Source organism: Parasteatoda tepidariorum, chromosome 3 (assembly GCF_982258835.1).
Source record: "Parasteatoda tepidariorum strain Cologne lab strain chromosome 3, Ptep-v5.0, whole genome shotgun sequence".
Lineage (NCBI taxonomy): Eukaryota > Metazoa > Arthropoda > Arachnida > Araneae > Theridiidae > Parasteatoda > Parasteatoda tepidariorum.
The window spans coordinates 101,264,119-101,289,344 of NC_141757.1; the positions used below are offsets into that span (position 1 = coordinate 101,264,119).

At 31.1% G+C, this 25,226-nt stretch overlaps 1 protein-coding gene across 28 annotated transcripts in view; it reads right to left on the minus strand.

Annotated features, from left to right (window-relative positions):
* LOC107454643 (fasciclin-2) overlaps positions 1-25,226 on the minus strand; it is a 249,300-nt gene that overhangs the window by 19,119 nt on the left and 204,955 nt on the right. For all 28 annotated transcript variants that reach the window (XM_087159849.1, XM_071183772.2, XM_071183782.2 and 25 more), the window contains 5 exons: positions 7,662-7,848; positions 3,991-4,136; positions 2,567-2,836; positions 1,771-1,886; positions 270-423 (listed from right to left, as the gene is read on the minus strand). In XM_087159849.1, coding sequence (XP_087015975.1) covers positions 270-423; positions 1,771-1,886; positions 2,567-2,836; positions 3,991-4,136; positions 7,662-7,848 — 873 coding nt within the window. The remainder of the gene's footprint in view (positions 1-269; positions 424-1,770; positions 1,887-2,566; positions 2,837-3,990; positions 4,137-7,661; positions 7,849-25,226) is intronic.

Here is a 25,226-nt window from a genome sequence, read left to right on the forward strand (position 1 = left end):
TTGAAATGGTCGATTTATAATTCCCCTCAGTCTCCCTCTTTTTCAATTAATTTTTTCAAATCGTTCTCAATCGTTTTTAATTTTTGAGACACCTTGTGGAGTAGAGTTGAAAAAATGAAATAGGCATAAAAACGTACTAAATAAATGTAAAAGATTTAAAATAGACATAAAACACTTTATATAATAGACACAGAACTCGAAACAATTTAAGTAATGGGTATTTAACACAATAGGAAACAGGGTATGACTAGATTTTTCAAAGCTTGTACCTTGCACAGTTAAAACCACAGATGCCTCATCTTCGTCAGCAGGATTTTTGACTTTACATTTGTATTCTCCACCGGCGTGTCTGTCAACTCGTAAAATGGTCAACATTCCTTCATTTACTCTAAAACCTTCGACTGTGCTCAAATCTCGTAGTTGCTGTAATGAAAATAGTCATCTGTAAAACGATAATCGTAACAATTGGCTCCTTAATGTAAATGTACAGGGAAGTTGTTCATACATATTTTGTCTGAGGAATGTATTAAAGTTCTTAAACTTTATTCAACTTTGCAGCTGTTGCTGTAATGGGATACTCTCAACTCGAGAAGTATACGGATACACAACCATCTGAGCTATGACCTCAGATGGTTGTGTATCAGTATACTGTTTATAAACAAGATAGCGTGTTAATATTTTGTTAATTCCTGATTTAAGTTTCTTCGCATAAGTTAGAAAGTTAATTAACGAGAAGTTAATTAAATACAACGCCGAATCGCATATAGAGTTTGTTAAAATATGATTCTTTCTCATCTATGTTCTTTATTTAACCAAGATTTATTATTTGTTTATATATTTTATTGTAACCTTGATTATTTTTGTTATGTGTATCTGGAAACTTCGTGGCATAATTAGTTGGTTTGTGTTGTTTATGGCTTTGGGCCTGTCTTTGTATTACGATATAAACCGAATTTTTCTTTGCGAAAGAATATAGAATGTGTCACTTAGGGCAATTTTTATTTGTTGGTGTGGGCTTACTCGAAATAAAAGGGAAAGTACAGCTGCTAACAAAAACAAATACCACGTTTCAATAGTCTATCAGGATCCTTACCCACGATGACGTCTTTTGTGGGTATCCAATTGTTATCGAAACGTACATTATTTTAAAGAAGTAAAATTAAATATTAGTAATAGAATTCGCAAAAAGGTCCATTATAGAATCTTTTACTAAAAAATTATTATTCACGCTCTAATTTGAAAATATTTTTTAAATTTATTATTGTCCTGTCGTAAAAGTGGTCTATATCTGGAAAAAAAAAGTGATAAATATTTTTTTTTGTGTTATCTACTATTGAAATGTTTTGGAATGCAATGTTTTTCTGCTTTATATTTAAATATGAATATTTAAATAACTAATTTAATAAGGTATGAAGAACTATACTGTTTATTAAAAGGTTCTCTTAATAATAAAACACTTGTGCCCACCACTTTATAAAATTTAAAATAAAAAAAAATAAACTATCTTTTTAAAAGATTGTTTGACATAAATATGTTAAACAAATTTTGACATACCAAATATATCCGAAAGTTTATTTTGATATTTTTCTTTCCGAAATTGTGGTGTAATCCTTTGGTGTTTATCTTTACTACTGTAACAACTAGCAATTCTTTAACAATTTCCTTTTACATTAACACTTTTAGTTTTTTTTAAAAATTAGTTTTATTTCATTCTTTGATATATAGAACTTAAATATTAGTTAGCTTTTAGCAAGAAACACGTTTTATTACCGGATCTAGCCAAGTGTAGGTGAGTGGGTTCGATCCATCAGCTCTGCATGTGATTGTGTATTCCTCTCCTTGAATGGCTACAAATTCTTCAGGAATTTCAATAATTCTGGGAGGAGCTGTTAACAATAAAAATAGTCAATTAGCATAAATTTTTGTCACGGTTCTTTTTACAATATAGATAATATTCCTAAGTTGCACTATAATTAGAAAATCGGGAAAAAATCGAGCTTTTTGCAAATGCATCTTGCAATTCGCCGATTGAATTAGAAAAGCCGTCAATATATTCTAATCTGCCTGTTATTTTCAGGCTTATTACAATTAACCGTCAATATATTCTAATCTGCCTGTTATTTTCAGGCTTATTACAATTAACCTAGCCTTTATGTCAATCAGCAAGCATGTGAAGGATTACTCAGTCTGAATTTTCTTTACTTATGACTATAAATAATTATTGAGCAATTTACAATAAGCATCTACTATTCGTAGGCTTATTGAAACTATACCAGAGTTGAATGCGGCTATTTGAGCACTGAATGATGTATTTTTATTAGCCTAAAGGTATGTAAGTTCACAGCAATAAGCCTAAAAAGTTTCAGGCTGATTGGAAAATAGCGAGGGCTTTTCCAATTCGCTAACATATCGCAAAATGACGGCAGATGTTTGCAAAGGAGCGTTTTATTCATTTAGCCTATATATTACAAGATACAATAATTTAAGACGTATTTTTTATTTTCTATTACTCCTAACATGTTTATCTTTTATATTAAACTTTAGGAAAAAAATAGTAAGTACTCACTTAGAACATTAACTGTGATGTTTTTGTACTTGTTCCTTCCAGTGTCGAAAACGAAAGCTTCCACAGTATAAATCCCAGCATCCTCAGCAGATACTTTAGGTATGACAATTCCAGCGGGTGTGATGGAAACACGATCGGTCTTAACTTTCTGTTTGTTCTTTTCCCAGTTGATACTTGGTTGGGGATTACCGTGGGGCTTGCAATTAATCCTGCCTTCCTTGCCTTCCACTAAATTCTGGAGTTCAGCACAATCCTCAAATTGTATGTCATCTGTAAGAATTGAAAACCATTAACAAAAAGTAACTTGGATGTCATAGTTTTTAATTACTTTAAGAACTCGGTAAAAAGTACAAGATAAGAAGTAATTCAAAAATAATGTTCTGAACTCAAAACTATGTTATAGCCGACTATAAAAGTAGAACATATGCTCTACACTTGAAGTGTAGAATATATCTTCTACACCTAAACACATATTAATACTCATGTCAAAATGCATACTGAAACAATAAAGAACACATTCCAAAGTACAATTTTAAACATTATGAAGCACAAACCGAGTATCCTCAAAAAAGATTGAAGATTAGAAACAAAAATTTTTATTTAAAAGGAAGAGATGTGGGCGTTCTATCTATCTCTTCTCTACCTCTTTATTAATCATCTTCTAATTTTTTATCTTCTGATACATTCTGCTTAGGAAACCAGTTATTTATTTTCGCGAATTTCAAAGTTCACCAACAGATGGAGCTTATAGCTAACAGAAACTATGAAATAAAGTTTATAGAATAATAAATATGTACATCAACAAAGTGGTGAAGTCTGAAGATAGTTAACAAAAGTATAAGCTAATATTTCAGTTGAAGTGGTTTGAAATGCAGAGGTAACTATTGTTTTACAGTTTTTCCGGAGGCAGTGCCATCTGTTATTTCACTTATCATTTGTTTTTAAATTTGGGGAGGGCAAATTTCACGTTACCTAAGCAGAACGCAGCAAAAAATACATTGTTATCTCTTCTCATGAGTTTTCAACTCATCGATCATTTTTGGGACAACTGGTATATTTAATCACACCTAAATGCAACTATATTTTTATTTCCACATTTATGCTTGGGACGTGTATATTGGTGCCATGTAGACACTTTATGTAGCTTAGCAGTCATGAAAAGGAATGTATTATTATGCTAAAAATGGTTTTGATAATTTTTTTTTACAAAAATGTAATTGGCAGCATAAATTTCGCTTTCAAATAAAATGTTGTTGTATGGAATGCTAGAATTTTTTTTTTCTTCGATTTTTAAAAGCTTATAAATAACATTAGAATAGTTGAATAATGCAATGATTGTCAAGTTTTTTCAGTAGTTACAATAAGATAAGTAACTTACCGAATACACTTACCAATTACTTAATAACTTACAATAAGTAACTTACCGAAAAAACTTATATCCACTTGTACCTCCATAGTTTGAGTATTACTGTACAGTGCTGTGCATTTGTAAACACCACTATCCTCTATTTTAGGATCCACAAAAGATAGTTTTAAGCCACTGTTGCCAAATTCTTTCACGCCAGGAGTGCTGAGAAGATGAAAATATTTAATAATTAGAATATATTTTTTTATTATCAACAGCGAATTTAAAAAAAAAACGGCAGTACTTTAGAAAATTTATTTTAGACTTGTTTTAGATTGGCAATACTGCCATCAGTATGTTTCTGAATATTTAAGAATCAATTTTCTTTGTCTATTTACTTTAAAAAGATTGTAAAAGGATAATAAAATGGGGAAAAAATAATAATTTATTAAATTGTTATTTCTCGGGTAAAAAACGTAAGTAGATTAACTCGATTTAAAAAATTTTAAGCGTAAGGAATTCAAAAATTTCAGACAATCAATAACGATTTGATACGGGGGTTGGCTAGTGATAGTGAGCCGATGTCTGATTCTTATTTCAAATAATATGTAAAAGAACTGAGATATACAATGAGACAAATATGAGTCACGGAGGCTCGGACTTAGAACGCACAGACAACGATGCTAACGTGAAATAACCTCAGCGAAAGACGAATAGTGGTTAAAAATCCGCTTATTGTCAGGCTAACTGTCACATATTGCAAATTAGTGTTTAGTTCCTCCACGAAGACTAGTTTGTCCCAATGCTTGATAGAGGAGTTCCCTCGTCTTCGGGGTTAGGTTCAAAATTACAAAACTACTGAGTTGATTATTGATAGCAGTAAACTCAAAATTGGGTCTACTGTTCAACACTGGTTATCAAGTAAGGCACAAATGAGCCGGTTAAGGAAATATAACACTCGTCTCCCAAAGAGGTGACCCAGGTTCGATGCGATGGTTGGTCAATGACTGCTCTCTGCTCACACAAATTAGTGCTGACGTAAAAGATCGTTAATAGAAGACGAATCATGGATAAAACTCTCCTAGCTATCGAGCTAAGCGTGACAGATTTTCGTGGTTTTCCTCTCTATGTAACTTAAATGAGGATTAATTCCATCACAGAGTCCTTTTCGAAGGCTATTTTGTCCCTATGTTTGATCCAGGATTGACCAATTTCTATTGAGTATCAACGAAATTCGACAGCAAAGTGTCAAATTATACTATGATGAGATAGGAAATGAACTGTCTAAGCAGTTCCGGTACTGATTAACGTTAAAAAGCATGGAACTTTCAAGCAATTGAAAAAAAAGGTTATAGTAACAAATGTTCACTTTTTTGGGAGGATTTTGGAATAAGCTTCCACAGTTTTAACTCCCAACGAATCAATACTTTATACGTAATTAACAACTCTGGACTAATCTAACTACTTTAACAATGCTTATGCACTTTCCTTGTCTTAATGAACTTCGCCTATAACTTCCGAAACTTGCCAAACTTCATTCTGGACTGTGGATGCATTGTTGAAAGAGTTCCTAATTAAATCCTTGAGTTTTAACCTTTATGCCATTAGAATAAAGACCTTTTGATTCACGCATTCACTTTGAACACTATCCATCAAGGTTAAGTTAATTACATTGTTGGGCGTTAGTATTTATTCTGTGATGAAAGTTAATAAAACTCCTTCTGAATGGTATTTTTATTCAGAGGTTATTCAATTAAAAAAGAAAATAATTATATTTATTCCATTATTGTCTGAGAATTGGGTCGATAACGTGTTTTAAACAGATGATAAAAATACTAAACAGTGAAGAATACTAAACAGTGAAGAAAACGTGCGAGAGATATTGGGATGATTTTGAAATAATTTTTTAATTTCTGAAATTATGAACCAATGTCTTTCATTGAAGGTAACGTACTTAGGACAGCTGTCAAAGCTTTCAGGAATGTTAAGAATTATAGGAGGATTAGAGGAAAAAAAGAATGCGAAGAGAAATATAAATTCATTTTAATTAAAATACTTTCAAATCTTCAAATTCAAAATTTACTTTAATCTTTAAATTCAAAATTTACTAAATGCTAACTTAGAAAAAAACAATGCAGAATAATTTAAAACATTAGAGCAAGCCAAAACCAAAAAAGGTAATTATTTTATTGCTTGTAATTCATGAAGCTTATAAAAATACACATCTTCATAATTGTATGCATTTGGCATATAATATTATTCTATACCAAAACTTATTCTAGGATTCTAGCCTTTCTACTCAGATTAAAGAGTTTAAAACCTTTATTGTGAATTGATAAGATTTTTCGAAAGTTGTTTTAATTCTTTTGCGCCTGATTCAATCATCCTTAAAGTTATAATTTATTGAAGTACGTTCCTTTTTATTTCTTTCCATTTGGACTCACTTTTTTAAATTTTAGGTGATAAATAGAATAATTTTTTTTTCTTTTCCGACAAAAACATAATTTGAAATTTATATTTTGTTTTACTATTTCATGCTTTTTATTTTTGTGTTTTATTTGTGCTTATTTAGGTCGAAAAGTGATTGAAATTTCGATTAGTAATAAAAGAGTAATTATGTTTACAACATTTAGGAAATAGTAAGCTGCATAGAAATAAGGCTTAGATCTTCAGTTAAAAATGACCCTAAATAACTAAACTTAAGTCAATGTTCTGTAACTAATTATTCGTCTGATAGACTAAAAAAAAATTTTTTTTTTTACATTTTCTTTACTTATATCAAACAAATTAACGTAACTTAAGAAAAATATTTTATTTTATAATCGTCGTTGAACAGTTGACCCAATTTTTTGGGTTTACAAATACTAATGTTTAAATCCGTAGCCTTGTAATTTTGAACCCACTCAAGAAGACAAGAGAACTCATGGATCAACTATTGGGTGAAACTTGCCTTCGTGGAGTTCTTTTAGCTGGAACTAACCCTCATTTCCGTTACACTGAGAGGAAAACAACGAAGACCTCCCAGGGTTAGTCTGATGGCAAGGGGCCTATAATCCGTCTACCACTGAGGATATTTTTACGTCAGCACTGTGATCGGTGCGAGTTCGTATAGACCAGCCATCACTGGGATTTGAACCCAGTTCACCTCATTGGAAGGCGAACGCTTTATCCCCTGAGCCACCACGGCTCAAGAAAAATACTAATATATTTTAATAAAAAAAGGTCAAAATTATCTTTTGTATTCATGGCAGATGTTATAATTGTACTCTCTACAAATAGTTTGCTTTTCGAATTTTGATAAATATCTTAGTTTTTGCACAATTTACTTTCAAAGAATATTTGAAAATTATTCAAATTGCTTTTCATTAGTGTAAAGTTTAGAAAAAATCTCTAAATAGATAAATGTACAATTAATAACTAAACATTAAATACGTCATTTTATTGCTTTTCATGTTTAAAAAATTTATAAGTTCTAAGTTTCATCAAACGCCATTTCTTCTAATCTAATAAACGGTATCTTTATTTTCCAATCGTTTTTAAAGGTGAAATGCTATAAAATAATACCCAATCATAAAAAATTTGTCAAGTATGAAAATTCTAAGAAAATGAAATTCAAAATTTTAAATTAAATTGCAAGATGGTTAGGGAAAGGACCATTTAAACCGCAAATCAAACGTAAAAATATATAAATAAATAAAAAAAAAATTAAACTGGCAAATGACGCTTATTTAATTTGCTTAAAATGCTTACCCAAAAGGAATGATTTCTCCTCGAGGGTTGATCCATTTCATTTCTGTGAACGTCCCTTCATCTGCATCCTCTGCTTTCCCTCTGCACATCATTCCATAGGGTCTGCCTGCGGGGGTGGTTAAGGAACTCTGGGAGGGAGAGATTTCGAGTTTCGGCTCCATACATGCCACCAATAAAATTTGGGATGCTGAAAATGAAAAATTTACACATTTTAATACGATATTAATATTTCATTAAATGAGAAATATTTGAAAAGTATTTTATTAAAATATGACTGAGTAAAAAGAACGAAACAAGTCTATATATGTGAAGAAATGTAAAAAGTTATTAATTTAAAGAAAAAATGAAAACAAAATATTTATAGATATTGAAAATAATACGTTTATCGTCTACATAAAGAGTACAACTCGTACTATCTAATTGAGTTACTAAACAGTTACGATAGATGGCAGCAGTACACTTTTAAAAAGGAAGCAGATGTTAAGCATTATTCATGTCAGGCTGAGGTACATTTTTCTAAGTTCATGATGTACTAATACAAAATATGAAACAAACATAAAATTATTTTGTTTTTTCATATTTTTAGAGCTCAATATCCAAAGAAAAAGAAATAAAAAAAGAAACAATCTTTAGAATATTTGTTTTATATGAATGTCCACATTTATTTTTTTATAAATTCTAAAAATTTGAAATATTTTGATTAAAAGCCTCTTTATAGTTTCGGTAATGTATCTGACTGTCCACTCCACCCTCTACCTACATACTTAATGTATCGGAGATGATGAGATATCGAACATGAGCACATTTTTTTTAAAATGGGCCCAATAGAGGATGAACGAATTGTAGAAGTAATGTGATTGTCCAAAAAAGTGAAGATTGGTTACCCCCCCCCAGCTCCATAGTATTCTTTTTTTTAAAAAAAATTATTAAATTCAAACTCTTCTTAAACTTAAAAAAAAATTAGATTGTTAATATTTTCTAAAGTTAAAATTCTTATAAATACTTACACGATGAAAAATAATCAAATTCAAATTAAAAACCTGCATAAAAAATTTCAATAAAATTCGTAACATTATAATTACAATTACACTTAATTTTTTTTAAAAAACTCTTTATATTTTGCTTGAAATACACGTTGAATAATTATAGAATATATACTGACAATTCTTCCAAGTGATTAAGAGTAATGGTTATTAGAAAAGGTGAAAGTGCTTTTAGATAGAATTTTGAAAGCTTTTTTATAGATTTCTTTACAGAGAAGGAATGAAAAAAAATTGCCCTTGTAGATCAAACTTTCATCATAAAGCTTTGTATTATTACTAAATTAAAATTTTGTATAAAGCAATCATTACGGTTCTATTAGGTCAAAATTTTCATGTTGTATCCAATGATTTTTTTTTAATTAGAAAAAAAAACGCAGAAAAAGCATTTTGCAGCTTCTGCAGAATATTTAAAATGATCGCGTCCTGCCTATGGCTATAGTAATAAATTAATCTTTTCATGCCTATAATAAGGAATAACAGTCTCTTATAGAATTATTGCTTAAATTAATAAAAAAGTAAAGATAAAAACGTTTTGAATAATAGATATAATTAGCCATTATGCATTGTTCCCCTTAAATAGAACTGATTAAAAACATAATTCGTAGACAGACACACACTAATTCTGAGATAGAACATATGATCGATTTTCGATGGATACCTGTGACATATAATTCATTTCTTTAATATAAATTTTTGTAACACAGCTCAAGAAAAATAAATATATTCTCTTAGGTTCAAATTAACATCGTCGAAAATGATTTAACATTTAAGGGTTTTTTTTAAAAAATAATTACGTGAACACACTTATTGTTAAAATAACAACAATTAAAATATGTTGTTGCACATTTAATTAAGAATCGTAACATGATTCGAAAAATAAAAGTTGAAGGTAGTGGAAGGGTAATAAAATCCATTTTTTTTTTAATATTAAATTTTGAAAGGTAACTCAAATTAAAGAAAAAAAAAATTAGTCTTCGTTACAAGTTCAAAGTAACATTTTCGAAAATTAATTTTTTTTACCTAAATAAGTACATTGTTACTCATACAAGCGCGTAAGAGGTTGTCTGATGTCTGACATTGTTTTTTAAATTTCAATACGATCATCTGGAACGTGATGTGCATGATGAGATGAACTGCTGTCATAAAATTCTAAACCACCAAACAAACTGATCACATAAAAAAATTAAGGGTATTCAAACACTCATAAATGGCCGTTAACTGTTAACACAATTGCACATCGTACTCAATAATAAACAAATCAGAAGAATAATTATCTTTGTTTAGAACATTCTTTTATAGCAATAAAACGTGACTGCTGCTAATTTTTTTCCTATATCTCAGAAGTTCATTTCTGCAACAATAGTTGAATTGGAGTAGGAAAAAAAAGGTGTTGAATCTTTTCTTTTGGAACACTTGAATCGAAGTTGCAGTTGAAGTACATAATTATTCGTCTGTCAGCGCGCAGACGATATAACCTGCTCTGGATGGTATTTATTGTTGGAAGGTGATGGCAACACAATAAACAGATGCTTAATTAGTTCAGACACGCTATATGAGCTTCTCGATGTGAGATCGATAAAGGTTAAATGAGGACTCCTTCAGGATTTTTCGTCATTAGCGGCACAGATGGTACAAAGATCGTTAGTATGTTTATTTTCTTTCCAGAAGTGCGAACAATGAGAACTAACGTTATTTATGTTTCATGAACGAAAAAATAAAACATGGTTCAAGTATCTATATCCAAGCGGAAAATAACCAACTCCGCATTCATATTTTTTAAAGTATTTTAAATAAACTATCGAACTTTGAAAAATTTACTATCTAATCTGCAAAATAGTATACAAGTTGTTTCGTTATCACCACCTTAATTTACATTTTTTTAGAATCCTTATCAAAAAATGAAGTAAAAAAAATTATGCATATTTGATGTGTAAAATTAATACCGTCACAAAAACGCTATTGAAATCTTACTAGTCACAGTATGAGGGGTACTGAACAATTTAAACCTGTTTAATCATCGAAAGAAATAGAAGTTTCGAAAGTAACTAAAATTCGAAACGCTTCGAGTTTCATCAGGCAATTAAAATAGTCCTACCTTTATCACTAGTGATTCATTAGATTTTAATAAGTTTTTTCAGCCCTAAATATTTATAAGAAACCAATGTGTAAATTTTTTCGAATTCATTTTTTAACAAGGATTATAAAATATATATATCAATAGTGGTGATAGTGGAACACTTTTTATTATTCAAAATGCCTAGTCAATGAATTGTATTAAAATGTTAGTGCTAAAGCATTTTATAAATATCTAGTCAATAAATTGTATTTAAATGCTACTGTTAAAATATGTCTTAGATAACAAAAAAGTTATATTAGTGGAAGTATTTTTCACTAGTAATGAATAGAATTTTTCGATAACTTAGCGTCTTCAATTATCACTATTGTTATACTGAAGTATCTCTAATGAATCACTGAATTATCTCTAATGAATCAATGAGTTATCTCTAATGAATCACTGAATTATCTCTAATGAATCACTGAATTATCTCTAATGAATCACTGAACTATCTCTAATGAATCACTGAACTATCTCTTATGAATCATTGAAGTATCTCTAATGAATCACTGAAGTATCTCTAATGAATCACTGAAGTATCTCTAATGAATCACTGAAGTATTTAACTTATCACTGAAGTATCTCAAACATATTACTATAGTATCCCATATGTATCACTGAATTTCCACTAATGTAACACCAAATTATCTTTAATGTATCACCAATTTACCACTAATGTAGTAGTTTAGTGCTTTCTATGCATTGTTTATTCGAATGTTTGTATCTGATGGGTTTTTTATTTTAAGTCCTTTTAAAAAATTATTAGTGGCTAGCTGATATTTTTAATATTTTGTTTATATGAAATGTGTATGAATTTATTGTTTTTGAATCCTTACTACTGAAGAAAATATGAGAATGACCTTTTGAATATCACAAGATTCCTTCCCATAAATGAATTAGAACATCTTTAATTACCAAAAATATATTAATAAAAAGAAGAATAACTTTAAATTCGAAAAGGAATTTGAAGAACTTAAGGACTCTTCTGTCACGGTAGAAATCAGCTGAAACGAAGGGAATTAGTCAATTAGGAAAAATCACTTCATTTTATTTAATTAAGCTAATGATTACTTCTCAACATAGATTTTTAAATAAAATCCAAAAAAGATTTTTGTTCAATTTATAAAACGGTTCACGATATTAAATTACCAAAACTACTTTTTTTCCTTCAAAATATTTAAGTAGTAATTAATGGTGCACGTGAAATAGGAAATTGCGAAGTTTTATTTTTTTATTATTTCTCACGAAAAAAAGGATGCGTTATTTCAGAAATTTTGAAAATTTAGGATTGTTGGCATGAGATAGAACGTTCTATTTTAAAGATTTAATTAAATAATAAACTGATTATTTTTGTATAAACTAGTGACTAAAATTATTCCTGTGACTATTGATAAAAATTATTCTGGGGAAATTGATTTTTTAAAATTCTAATAAAAACCACAATTATTTTCCGATATACGCAAATGAATTTAGACCACTTTCAACATACTGGTGTGATATTTTCTACAAAGCACAAATTAATCTATTTTTGAAGGCAAAGATTTCAATTCTCCAGAACACAAAAGTATATTTATTCATAAAAAGGGCATTCGTTTTGGAATCCCTAAATAACTAAAAATAAGACTTTAGACCAGTGGCTTACTATAATTTTTTTTCTCCATTTTTATCGAAAAAATGATTCAAATAATGATGAAAAATCAATTTGCCAGCCAAAAGTATTTACAGAAAAGCATAAAATTTGGCTCATATTTTTTTTATTCAGTTCATTCTTAAAGCATACATGTAATACATAATGTAGATGCTTTCATAGATGACATCTGGAAAAATACTCAAGTTAGTTACAATGTTCTACATTTAAAGTAAACAATAAATCCAAAATCGTTGTTCGACTTCCGCAAGGTATTCATCAGTTGATCTCCAATCATAGCCTATCAGTGACGTATCTTTTCTTGAAGTGGTAGTAGCGAAAGGGTAATGGAACAGACACGCCACCACAGAGAATTATTGCCAGTGAGGAACAAAACGATCGTTGCCAAACACGCGAAGATGAAAAGATCGAAAACCGTGACTCAAGAGAAACGAAAGGCTTAGCGTGAGACACGGAGCACCATTTTACAGAGCTTTACTTTTTTTAATGATTCCTCTATTCAACAAACTAATCCAAGTATTCGTTAATGAGTGATCCTTTCTCGATAAGTGCAACTCTTTCAGATAGGGTCATATCGTGAATGGTTTCGGTAGCGGTTTTAACTTCGACCGTGACCGTGTTTTTTTCATCCGCCTTAGAATCATATGGGAATCATGACAGATAGAATAAAATGGATGTTTGGGTCTTTTATTTTGCGTTGCTGTCCGTTCTTGTTATCAGTTTCTTGGTGAACTTCATCTGGTTTAGGTGATTGCATTGTTGACCGGTACGCGATGTATCCAATCTTAAAAGCGGTGGAGATTTTTAATCTGCCTGCCACAACGTGGTTGGTAGAATTGTAATTAAATTTAACTTAACTATTCACTATTTACTTTCAAAAACAATTTTTGGATTTAACTTCAACCACGACCGACATCATCCGACAAATGGGAAACATGACAGAGAAAAAAAAATGAATGTTGTGATATTTTATCTTGTTCCTAAGATTTGTTGTTTTCCGTTCTTGCTATCAGTTTTTCGGCGAATTTCATCTGGTTTGAACGATTGTAATGTTGACCGATACGCGATATACTCAATTCTAACAGCAGTGGAGTTTTTTAATCTTCAAGCTGCAACATGGATTGGTAGAATATTTATTTTTATTTTGTATTTATTTATTTTCCCTAACCGTTGTAGAACAGCAGAGCTAATTTCGAGTTTACGATTACCAATGTTAGACTCCGTAGTTTAGCAATTTTGAACCCAAACAAGGAGACAAAGGAACTCTTAGTTTAATTTTAAGAGAAATTGGCCTTCGTGGAGGGCTTTTTTTTGATGGAATTACATTACAGGGAATTTACATTACAGGGAGAGGAAAACCGCGGAAACTTCCTATGGTTAGCCTGACGGCAAGGGAACTATCCCCATGATCCGTCTACCACTAAAGTTATTTTTATGTCAGCGCTGAGGTCGGTTCGAACCGGGTGTGGAATTCATATCCATCAGTAATTTGAACCCGGATCCCCTTATTAGTAGGTGAGTTTTCTATCCCCTGAACTACCAATTGGGAGAATTGTAATTAAATTTTACTTCTGAACTATTTACTTTGACAAGCTATTTTTAGCTTTAACTTCAACCATGACTATATTTTCCAACCAACTATAGGGCTTACGGGAATCAGGACAGTGGTTGTTATGATCTTGTATCTTGATCCGAAGACATGTAGCTGTCCATATATTTTATGTTTCTTAACGAACTTCATTTGGTTTAGATTATAATACCGTTGATCGGTACGCGATATCTTCCCTCTTAAAAGCACTAAAGATTTTTAATCTTCAAACTACAACGTTGATTGGTAGAATTATAATTAAATTTTACATTTGCGTGATCTTTTATTTTAAATCAAGATTGAGTTGGTTACAGTTAAAAGAGTTGCCTAGCAGCAGAAAAGTGGACAAAACAATTTTAAGTCTTAACACAACGTCGCTCAAAGACAACGTTGAATTCGTTAAGATATACACTTCTGCATGCAAGATTTGCATGTGAAAAAACCTATTCCGTGCAAGTCATTTTACAGATAAAATATGTTTCGACCAAGCAGAAAAATAAATGTGCGAACAAAAGTCTAGACGTGAAACTTTAGGATTTGTTAATGGCTTCTGAAAATTATAAGCAATTCCTAATTGTCTAATGCTAAAAATTATTTTTTTTCTTAGAAATATTACTGCATTAGAATTATTTCAAATTTAATTTAAAAAAAATATGCTTATTACTTCATATGTATATATGTAGTTTGATTAACAAAATACCTTAACTCAGTGAAGAACTTAAGGCCGAAAATTTCTATGGAATATATCTAATTACCATCCATTATTGTATTATAAAATGCTTTTTCCTTTCAAGTCATTGAATTTCACGCGTCTTAGTAGATGAAGGTACTAAGTGACAAACTGAGTTTTTTTCCGAGTGGCAGAAGTTTTAAATTGAATTTGGCAACTATGTGTCAATGACTCACCTAAGAAAGCCTCTTTTTTCGGCAGACAATTACAACTCAGGGACAGTGTTAATGAGAATTAGGGATTTATAGACTTCACCAACTGGAAGATTAAGGATTAGAAATAGGTACAATATATAATCTTTATTTCCTATTATTGCCAACAAATAAACTTTGATGCTAACATACTCAAATTCGACAAAATAAAAATCCTCACATTCCTTCAATTTTAGATTCAATTATTCAATTTTAAATTATTCTTGATGAGATCGAAATATATTGTAATAATGATGACGCGCTTTTTTTCAAGACATGCTAATGCAACACTAATTTACGGTAGCTAAACATAAATGAAGAGAGTTCACAAAAATAAAAACACTTCTTATCTGGCATCTTTCAATTTGAATTACGATTTGTTTTGAATTTTTGACTAAATATGTTCCATCTACTAGAACTATGATAAGATAGTGTTCTTTTTCCTTCTGTAAAACGAGGAAAAAACATTTCTTTGAAAATAAAATTCGTTTTTTGATGGAAAAAAAATGAAAATGAAATTTTTTTTAAAAATTAGTAAGATTTGTTACGTTATTTAACGATATTTAAAATAAAAAAAATAATATAGAAAGAAAAGGGTATTATGAATACCCTCTTTAGACAAATGATAAAAATAAACAGAAAAATAATTGTCCATTCTTAAAATAACCCTTCTTTTAATAAAAAAAACAAAACAATAAGTTATTATGAATGTAGCAATAGTTGAATAATTAACAAAATGGTTATATCAAATATGATCTACGCTTTATGAATAATTGAAATAAGAATTTTCATTGAAAAAACCTTGTAATTTTAATAATTTTTCAATGAATAAATAGGCCACTTAGAACTAAACTGAAATGATTCCCTTATTCATTCATATATATATATGTATATACACTGGTTATCATAAATTAAGGAAAAATCACAAAAATAGCGATAACTCTTTCAAAAGTAAGCCAAACCGTGCAAAATTTGCATATGTTGTCCACTAAGAGTAGCTGAGTAAAATTGCAATATGCAAATTAGTGGCGCTGCACTCGGCTTACGTCATCTGCCTGGAGCATAAAAGTCCAAGTTTGAGAGAAAGCACACAAATTTTACTGTGATTGCGACATTGAAAATCTGAGATAGCCAATTCGTAATAATGACCTCTAGGCATCATTTGCCTGAAGAACTACGATGGAGAGCCATCGGGAGACTAGAGGCAGGGCAGAGTCAATCAGAAGTGGCCAGATGGCTAAATGTGAGTCCATCTGTGGTTCATAGACTTTGGAGGCAATTTCAAACCACAGATTCGGCATCTAGGAGGTTCAGTCAAGGACGGCCAACTGTTACGACCAGTGCCGATGACCGATATTTGACATTAAGTGCACGCAGGAATAGAACCGCTACTCCGACACATCTTAGATCCTCTCTTGCTGCAGCCACCGGAAGGTTGGTGTCAACGTCAACTGTGCGCAGAAGGCTCCACGAAGGTGGTCTGTATGCGAGACGACCAGCCATTTGCGTGCCGCTCACATCACGCCATAGGAGAGACCGTTTGCAGTGGGCCCGACAACATGTCCACTGGACGTCAGATCAATGGAGGCCTGTTCTCTTTACGGATGAGTCCAGGTTTAGTCTAGAAAGTGACAGTAGACGTTATTTGATATGGAGAGAACCTGGGACCCGTTATCATCCATCAAACATCCGTGAAAGAGATGCATACGGAAGAGGCAGTGTCTGTGTTTGGGGAGGCATATCCTTAGGAGGGCGCACATACCTCCATGTCTTTCCAAGGGGAACCGTGAATGCTCAGGTTTATCGAGACAACATCCTTGATGCTTATGTGCGCCCATATGCCGGGGCAATTGGTGATTGCTTCCTGTTACAGGACGATAATGCAAGACCACACAGAGCTCGCATTGTTGATGATTATCTTCAACAGGAAACAATTACTCGCATGGAGTGGCCAGCTCGATCCCCGGACTTGAATCCTATCGAGCACGTTTGGGATGCTCTAGGGAGGCGTGTATCTGCCATCAATCCGCCCCCTCAGACCCTTGCCACGCTTGCAACTGCTTTACAAGAGCAATGGCTCTCACTTCCTATTGAACTGATAGACCGCATAATTGAAAGCATCACACATCGCTGTTTGTGCTGTATTGCTTCTAGAGGCAATCATATTCCATATTAAAGGTACTTTTTCTATTGCAAACCGATACTTCCAATTTGTTTATTTTATACATGTGCTAATTTCTATACTACTATTAATGTCTGATAATTTCTTTTTGTGTTGTTTAATACCTTACTATGTGTTGTATATTGTGGGTAAGTTTCATAAAATTCCATGTGTAATTTCTTGAGTTATCGCGATTTTTGTGAATTTTCCTTAATTTATGATAACCAGTGTATATACATATGATTTTTAAAAAAACAACAGAATACGCATGCATATATAGTATGAACACAAAATATACATACAGTCTTAATCAACAGAAGCCGTAAGGCACGGCCTTGCCAATCAAGCAGAAATAATTTCGAACACGCCAACGTGTTTAACTTTCCTCACGCGTCGCCAGCATCCCTCCTCATTTTTTCCACCTGCATCTTTAAATCGTGACTAAGAACACCATTGTTTAGAAAGCTATTAAAAAAATAAGTCAGAAAAAGAAAAAAGGGATGGACCCAGAGAATTCATCAGATCATAAGAAGCTCCGGTTTCGCTGAGGGTAGTGTGGATTAACTTTTATCGCTCTCCCTCTCCCCTTCCCACCCTTACGTAAGCACGACGATCCTAAGCAGAAAAAAAGTGCACATTTTAAAAATACGAATAAATAATAATAAAAAAACATAAAAACGGTTATTTGTGTATCATTTATGGACTTTGCACATTATTTTTCAGTGACTTCGTAAAAAAGTAAATAAAGAATATAGAATAATATCACATATCCTTATCGAATAACGTGACAGAAAAAAAAAAAAAAAAAAAAAAAAAAACAGAGAGACAAAATGTTCCATATTATTTTTAGTTACTTAGTAAAGAAATAGAGATATAAACAAAATAAAATTGTTTTTTATCTGGATAGTTTATAGCATTTTAAATATTTTTTGTTTACCCTTTGATACGGAATTTTCATTAAACCTATTTTTCACACTTTTTACATTATTTTGTATTATTTAGTACAAATTGTCATTTTTTGCGTTAATGGTAAACTTCTCAAGACAGATATCATTTCCAAATAATATTTTTTTGGAATTTTTACTTATTTGCCGTTATTTACATCTGAAAGAAACGGTAAATCATCATTGTAATTTCTTCAAATTATGAAATCATTGAATTATATATCAAATTATATATTGATAAATTTTTGAATAAGAATGAAATAAATATTTTCAAACTGCTTTTTTTGGATTTTATACTTCAGGATAAAGATAATTCTAATAATCTAACAAATTTTCTTAATAAATAATATACTGTTGTTTATAATTTAAAAATACCAAATTATGTTTTTGCTTGTAATTAAAGCATCGGAAAAAAATATATAAAAGCGATACCGTTGCCTCCTCTGCATCAAAGGATTATAAAATAAAGCAAAAACATTATTCAGGGATCTTTTAGGACTTTTATCAATAACTTAGTAAAAATATAATAAAGTTAAATAATAATAAATGAATTAAATAATAAAAAAATAAAAACAGATTTACAAAGAAAGTTCATAGAACTTGAATCTCCATATGTTATTTTCAGTAAAAGATATTTTTAAAACTCATGATATTACTTTTCACTTGCTTTTGTAAAATACATTTACCATATATTAACTGTAAAGAAATTATTTTAAAATAGATATTTCATTTGGTTAATTTCTAAATATTTTAAGAAAAATATGCGACTAACCGATGCCTAAAATAACTAATAAAAAACAACTTCTGAAAAAAAAGTATTATTTCAAACCCTTCTGGAAGCTAATAGATGTAAATTCTATTCTGGAAGCTAATAGGGGTAAATTCTATTAGAGGATAATGCTTAATAATGAAAAAAAAATGTTAATCGGCTTTAACTTCGTAAAAGTTGATCGAAATTAAAAAAACATTTACCACAGTTTTTTGACGAAAAATTCTAATTTCTATTATTTCTAATTTTAAATTTTTTTATATTTCTCCAAAGTATATTAAGTGTATGTAAAACTAGCATATTTGTTGTATATTAAGTTAAAAAGCAAAAATTTCTTTCTTTTTTTAACATTAAACTTTTTTTAACAAGCTCTCTGTGTTTTGATTTTTTTTTGTCTAAAAGTACAAGGTATTTTTTTTTAACGTAACTAAAACACTTGGGCAACCATTTTTTAAAAAATTGATCTATACTTTCGTAAATAACTTAAATGTCAGATTTAAAGTGAAATGAAAAACGTCGATTTAAAATAAAACATTTCTAAATGCAATAGAATTTGAATTAGTTTTAGACATTTTAATTAGAGAGGACTTCAAAGTTCGAAGGAAAATTTCGGAAGATGTAAGCAGGAAAACATGAAATACAACAAATTAACATAAGTCATAGTTTTATGATCAAAGTATAGTTAAAGCATTAATCCTATAAATGTATGTAATTTATTTATTTTAACGATTATATCTTTTTTTTTTATTGAACTTTGGCTATTAATTTATTTAGGGGTATTTATACTTTAAGTGCATCTATCAATACAATAGTGTAACTGAACAGTAAATTAAATAAACAGTAGTTAATTAAGTAAACAATTTTAATTGCGTTTGTCTATTTTATAATTGGGGAAATGAAATTTTAAAAGATGTAGGCAGGAAAATTTAAAGTATAACATCTGACAGATGGATAATTTCATGATATAATTGTTGAGGCATTAGACTTGTACATTTCTTTCAATTCATTTATATTTTAATAATTATTTGTTTTTTTGTTAGATAATTTTTTTCCATGAACTTTGCCTTTTGATCTAGTTAGGGTTATTTTTAACTACATCCCTTTTTAGTATAGAAGAATAGCTGGATAAAACTCTATTTTCGCCATTAACTCCAACAAAATCACCGAAGACATCATTAAACTACCACCGAACAAGTAGCTGATGCCCAAGCGCATTTGCTATCTTTAACAGGATCTTTTCAAATCCGGTCGCAAACCATGAGAAAACACGATATCTTACTCCCACATCCTTCAACATTATCTTCAGAAGAACAATGGAACATACGAAGAAAAAAAATATACGAAAAAAGTTCCTAAAAAACCTAAACTCAGTAGCCTTCTTGGTATAGATAATGCAAGCAGTGGTTCAGCTACCTGTTGATTTACTTTTTTTTTATTTTATTCCTTATCTGCGTGGGGCGTGTGGGAATATGAATGTCAGGGGGTCATGGGTGGAGTCGAACACACCTTGTGGACTTCAACACCCCTCTGGGACCATCCGCAATATTCTTCGGAAGATCATACACCTGCCACCACGGCTATTCGAATTTGCGCACATGAGGATCGGTTATAGTGAATTAATTTTTTTTTCTTCTGGCAGCTGAAGATAAAGAAGCGTACGTGCTTAGACTAGTTTTTGTTATTTATGTTCAGTGTTGTTTGTTAGATTTATCTATACATAGTACAAGTAAGAAAAAAGAGAGAAAAAAATGGAATAATTTATTTAAGGGGACAAGCTATTCTGAGCAGTTTGAAAATCAACATTATGATTTTTTCTCACCCTGTAGAAGCAAATAATCAATGTTTTAGACATTTTTACAATTTATTAAATAAAAATAGAATGTATTGAACCACAATAGAATGAAATTAAAACAGTGCAAATACACAGAATTGCAGCTAATCAATACGTAGAATTGCAACAATTCATATAATTGCAATAAATCAACACATAGAATTGTAACAATTCATCTCATTGAATTGCAACAATTCATCTCATTGAATTGCAACAATTCATCCCATTGAATTGCAACAATTCATCCCATTGAATTGCAACAATTCATCCCATTGAATTGCAACAATTCATCCCATTGAATTGCAACAATTCATCCCATTGAATTGCAACAATTCATCCCATTGAATTGCAACAATTCAACACACAGAATTGCAACAATTCAACACACAGAATTGCAGCAATTCAACACACAGAATTGCAGCAATTCAACACACAGAATTGCAGCAATTCAACACACAGAATTGCAGCAATTCAACACACAGAATTGCAGCAATTCAACACACAGAATTGCAGCAATTCAACACACAGAATTGCAACAATTCAACACACAGAATTGCAACAATTCAACACACAGAATTGCAACAATTCAACACACAGAATTGCAACAATTCAACACACAGAATTGCAACAATTCAACACACAGAATTGCAACAATTCAACACACAGAATTGCAACAATTCAACACACAGAATTGCAACAATTCAACACACAGAATTGCAACAATTCAACACACAGAATTGCAACAATTCAACACACAGAATCGCAACAATTCAACACACAGAATCGCAACAATTCAACACACAGAATCGCAACAATTCAGCACACAGAATCGCAACAATTCAACACACAGAATTGTAAAAATTTAACACATAAAATTGAAACAAAGTAATGCATAGAATTGCAACAATGCAATACATTCAAATGAAAAAAATGCAATATACTGAACAAAAAAAAGTATAATGTATTGAACAAAAATGATGCAACTTATCGGACTAAGACAATGCAGTATATTAAACTACAGAAATGCAATATATTGAACAAAAATATTAAAGTGCATTGAACAACAATACAATACATTGAATTCTAACAAAATATTAAACTTTTTTCTGTCAAAGTTATTTTATTACCCAATAAAGTATAGTTCAATAGAAAAGGAGGTAACACGAACAAGAGGAGTTCGGAAAAATATTGTCAAAGAATCTGGGAGATTTTATCAAATTTTTCCCCATTGTTAGGAAACTAAGAAGAGTTTGATAAAATTCTTTGATTTTTAACAGTTTAAACTAGAGTTTTTCCCATAAAAGCGTTTCCTTTTAAAGTGAATCAGAGACAGACTTCAGTAGGAAACGGAGTTTCTACAGGGGAATATTTAATGTTAAAATCCAAAACAATAATTTAAAAAGAATTCAGAATACCAAAATTAAAATTAAGATTCGACACAATTAAAATTACTATAAAAGTAATTTTAATTTTAGTTTAATGATTCTATCTTATTTAATAACCATTATTAGACTACACGATTACCATAGTATTTCTTCTCAAATTTTAAAACACGACGTAAAAAATTATTTGTCACATGCCTCTAAACCTTGCATAATCATTTAAACAAAAAGATGCACATGTTTTAAATCATTACAATATGTTCATTTTACCAAACGTAAATTTTTCATGAACTTTTTTTGCGTAATTTTATTTTATAGCAATTTGAGTCGTAAGCGAATTCGCATACTACCTATAGAATTTGGTTAGTAGTCCCGCCCAAGGATATGGGCACTCGTCGACTATTACAATGCATACTACCTATAGTAGCAGAGCCAATTTTACTTTATGCAGTATGTGAAGTAGAGGCTGATTTAGTTTCTAAAATTAAATTCATGAAACTAATCAAATGTAAAAAAAATTCCACTTTAGGTACACTAATAAATTTTTATTCTTCATGATAAAAAATCCCCACCATTTTTCCCCTGGAGACTTTTTTCCCCATTTATTTAAAAATTGCCTTAGTACTTATGATTAACCTTTTTCAAACTTGGAGGCCTAACAGAAAAGGCAATCAAAGAGAAGCGAACACACATCTTATGAACAAACATTATTTGGCACCCTTTGTTTATTTTGCCGCCAAAACTTTAATTCGGAAACTTTTCAGGATATATCGACGTAGAAGAAGGAAGGAAAGGGTGAAAGTAAAGGGCGGAGTTGAGTTGTTGGAATCAACAGGAAGTTTTCTCCTGCAGAATCCTCTTGCTTCAGCCTCCGGGTTCGAAGACTACTTCAACTAATTAACAAAAGTGTTCGAATTCTGACAGTTCCCAATCCCTGGCGTTCTGTTTTCCCTTCGAATGCGACAAATCGTAATCCGCAAGTTCTGGAAAGAATCAAAAGTGCCGCAAAGATAGTTGTTTTAGGGAATTACAGATTTTCTAAAGAGGGATCAAGAGATTTCTTTCTTAATACTAACGATTCCGTATGGAATTAGCAATTTCAAACGAAGTATATGTGTTAATAAAGTAAAAAGGTTGTTTCTAGTTTTAAATTATTCGATTCGCATTATATTAACACTTATTATACTAACTTTTATTTCGACATGACCGATTTTTTTTTTGTTGAAAAAATGGGTTTCATTTTTCATCTCACAAAATATCTGACAAGCGAAATTACTGATTTCATGAACATGAATTTAGCTTGGTATACTTTCTGTAAGACAATTTCATCAATAAGGATTTAAAATAAAGCATTCGTTACTTGCCCTGCCTAAAAACTATACTTTTCACTAAAATTTGTGTAAGGAACAGCATGTCAAAGTTAGAAAGATAATTTTTTTTTCTTCTAATGCCCGCTTGTGTTAATATCCGTCAATTCAGGCATCTACAGGGCGATTTTGTTGACCTCTCTTACAATGGCACCATATTAGGTGGGCCAACGTCGCTCCCACAGTAAGGACAGATAGTACAGAGAAGGAAAGAATATCCATACCTTTCCCGGGATTCGATCCCAGAACCTTTCTGATGCAAGGGCTGTTCCCTGCCCCCTACGCAGGCCTGTCGGCGGAAAGATAATTATAAGATATTCGGTATTTTAAATTTTGCAATCCTAATATATTGGCACAGATAAATAAAAAAAATAATATTTTAAATGTCTGTTAATTTTATTTTCAAAAATAACGTCAAGCATTCATATAAATATTTTCAATATTTACAATACACATAACCCAAACCTTTTGGAAGAAAATTGTATAACTTATTCATGTGAAAACTATGATCCTTTACTTTGCAAACATAGCAACTAAAATTGTTTGAAATTCTATACTCCTTATCACCCACTCAAATAATCAGAAAACGAAGAAAGCTCTCAGAAACTCTTCTTGGAAGTGGAATATTCGAAAAGGCCATGCTAATAACAACTTCAAAGTTGCTTCACATTCATTCATATTTGATGTCCAACCACCGTTACAGAAGCCTGCTTCCTTTAGAAAAAGCAATTCAGGCCGACTCCCGAAATCGAATAAAAATCGAATCATTGCTCCATAAATTACACCCCGCTACGGTTTGAAATAAATATATATATATATAAAAAAGAAAGAAGGAGGGATCTTACAAATAACCATTCCAAAGCTTGCTTCACTTTGGTATCAAAAGAACTTTCAAGTTTCAGACGATTTTTTTTCTTTAGCTTAATGAAGGAACCGTTGCCATCGTAAAAGTAGAAATTTTCTTCCTTTTTCTCTTTAGGAGACTTTTGTATTGTTGTTATTTCTTCTTCACTTTCCATTATGGTCGCCACCTGCCGAATTGCAGGTTTCTGGAGTTTTCGTGAGTGGCATGCCTTCTGCGGGTATCTTCCAAGAGCCTTCGTGGAAAACGTGATCCCAATACGGAATGGGCCCTTTTAGTAAAGGGCGTCCGCCACCTTTTTGACGAGCAAGTGTGTGTCTTTGGGGCTGAAGGAGGGGTGGACCACTGAATGGGTTTCAAATTAGGTGGAAGGAAAGGTTCCTGACGGTTCTTTTTACCATTCTCTTTTCTTTTTTTTTCTTCTGTTCCATTCTTTATTCCTCCTGGCTATGTCCGAAACAAAGGTGAGATTGGCGTGGAAAAATGGAAGAGTTTTCTATTCATGACGGCCTGCAAGGTAAACAACTGTTTCTTTGCCTCGGCACGAAAACGTCACAAGTCAAGAGAAAAACGGGAAAGAAGGGCAATAGTTGAGCTGCTTTGGTCATTTCGGGAGATGAAAAGAAATATTACCGGTATAGCTTATGCTGAGTTTTCACGCAATGGTGATTAATAAAACAACATTGGCAATGCACGCAAAAGGCTTAACAAAGGTAATTTTGGCGAAGCTTAACTTACACGGGTGCAAAATGTGTCTTTTTAGAGTAAAACAAGTTCTTCACAAGAATGCAGATTCAAATGACAAATTAGGTGACATTTAAAGGAATATTTAAAGTCAGATTAATTATTAAATTACATGGGACTTGCACATTTTTTATTTAATAGTTAGAATATAATAGTATTGATATTAACCACACAAAAAATTATATTTCT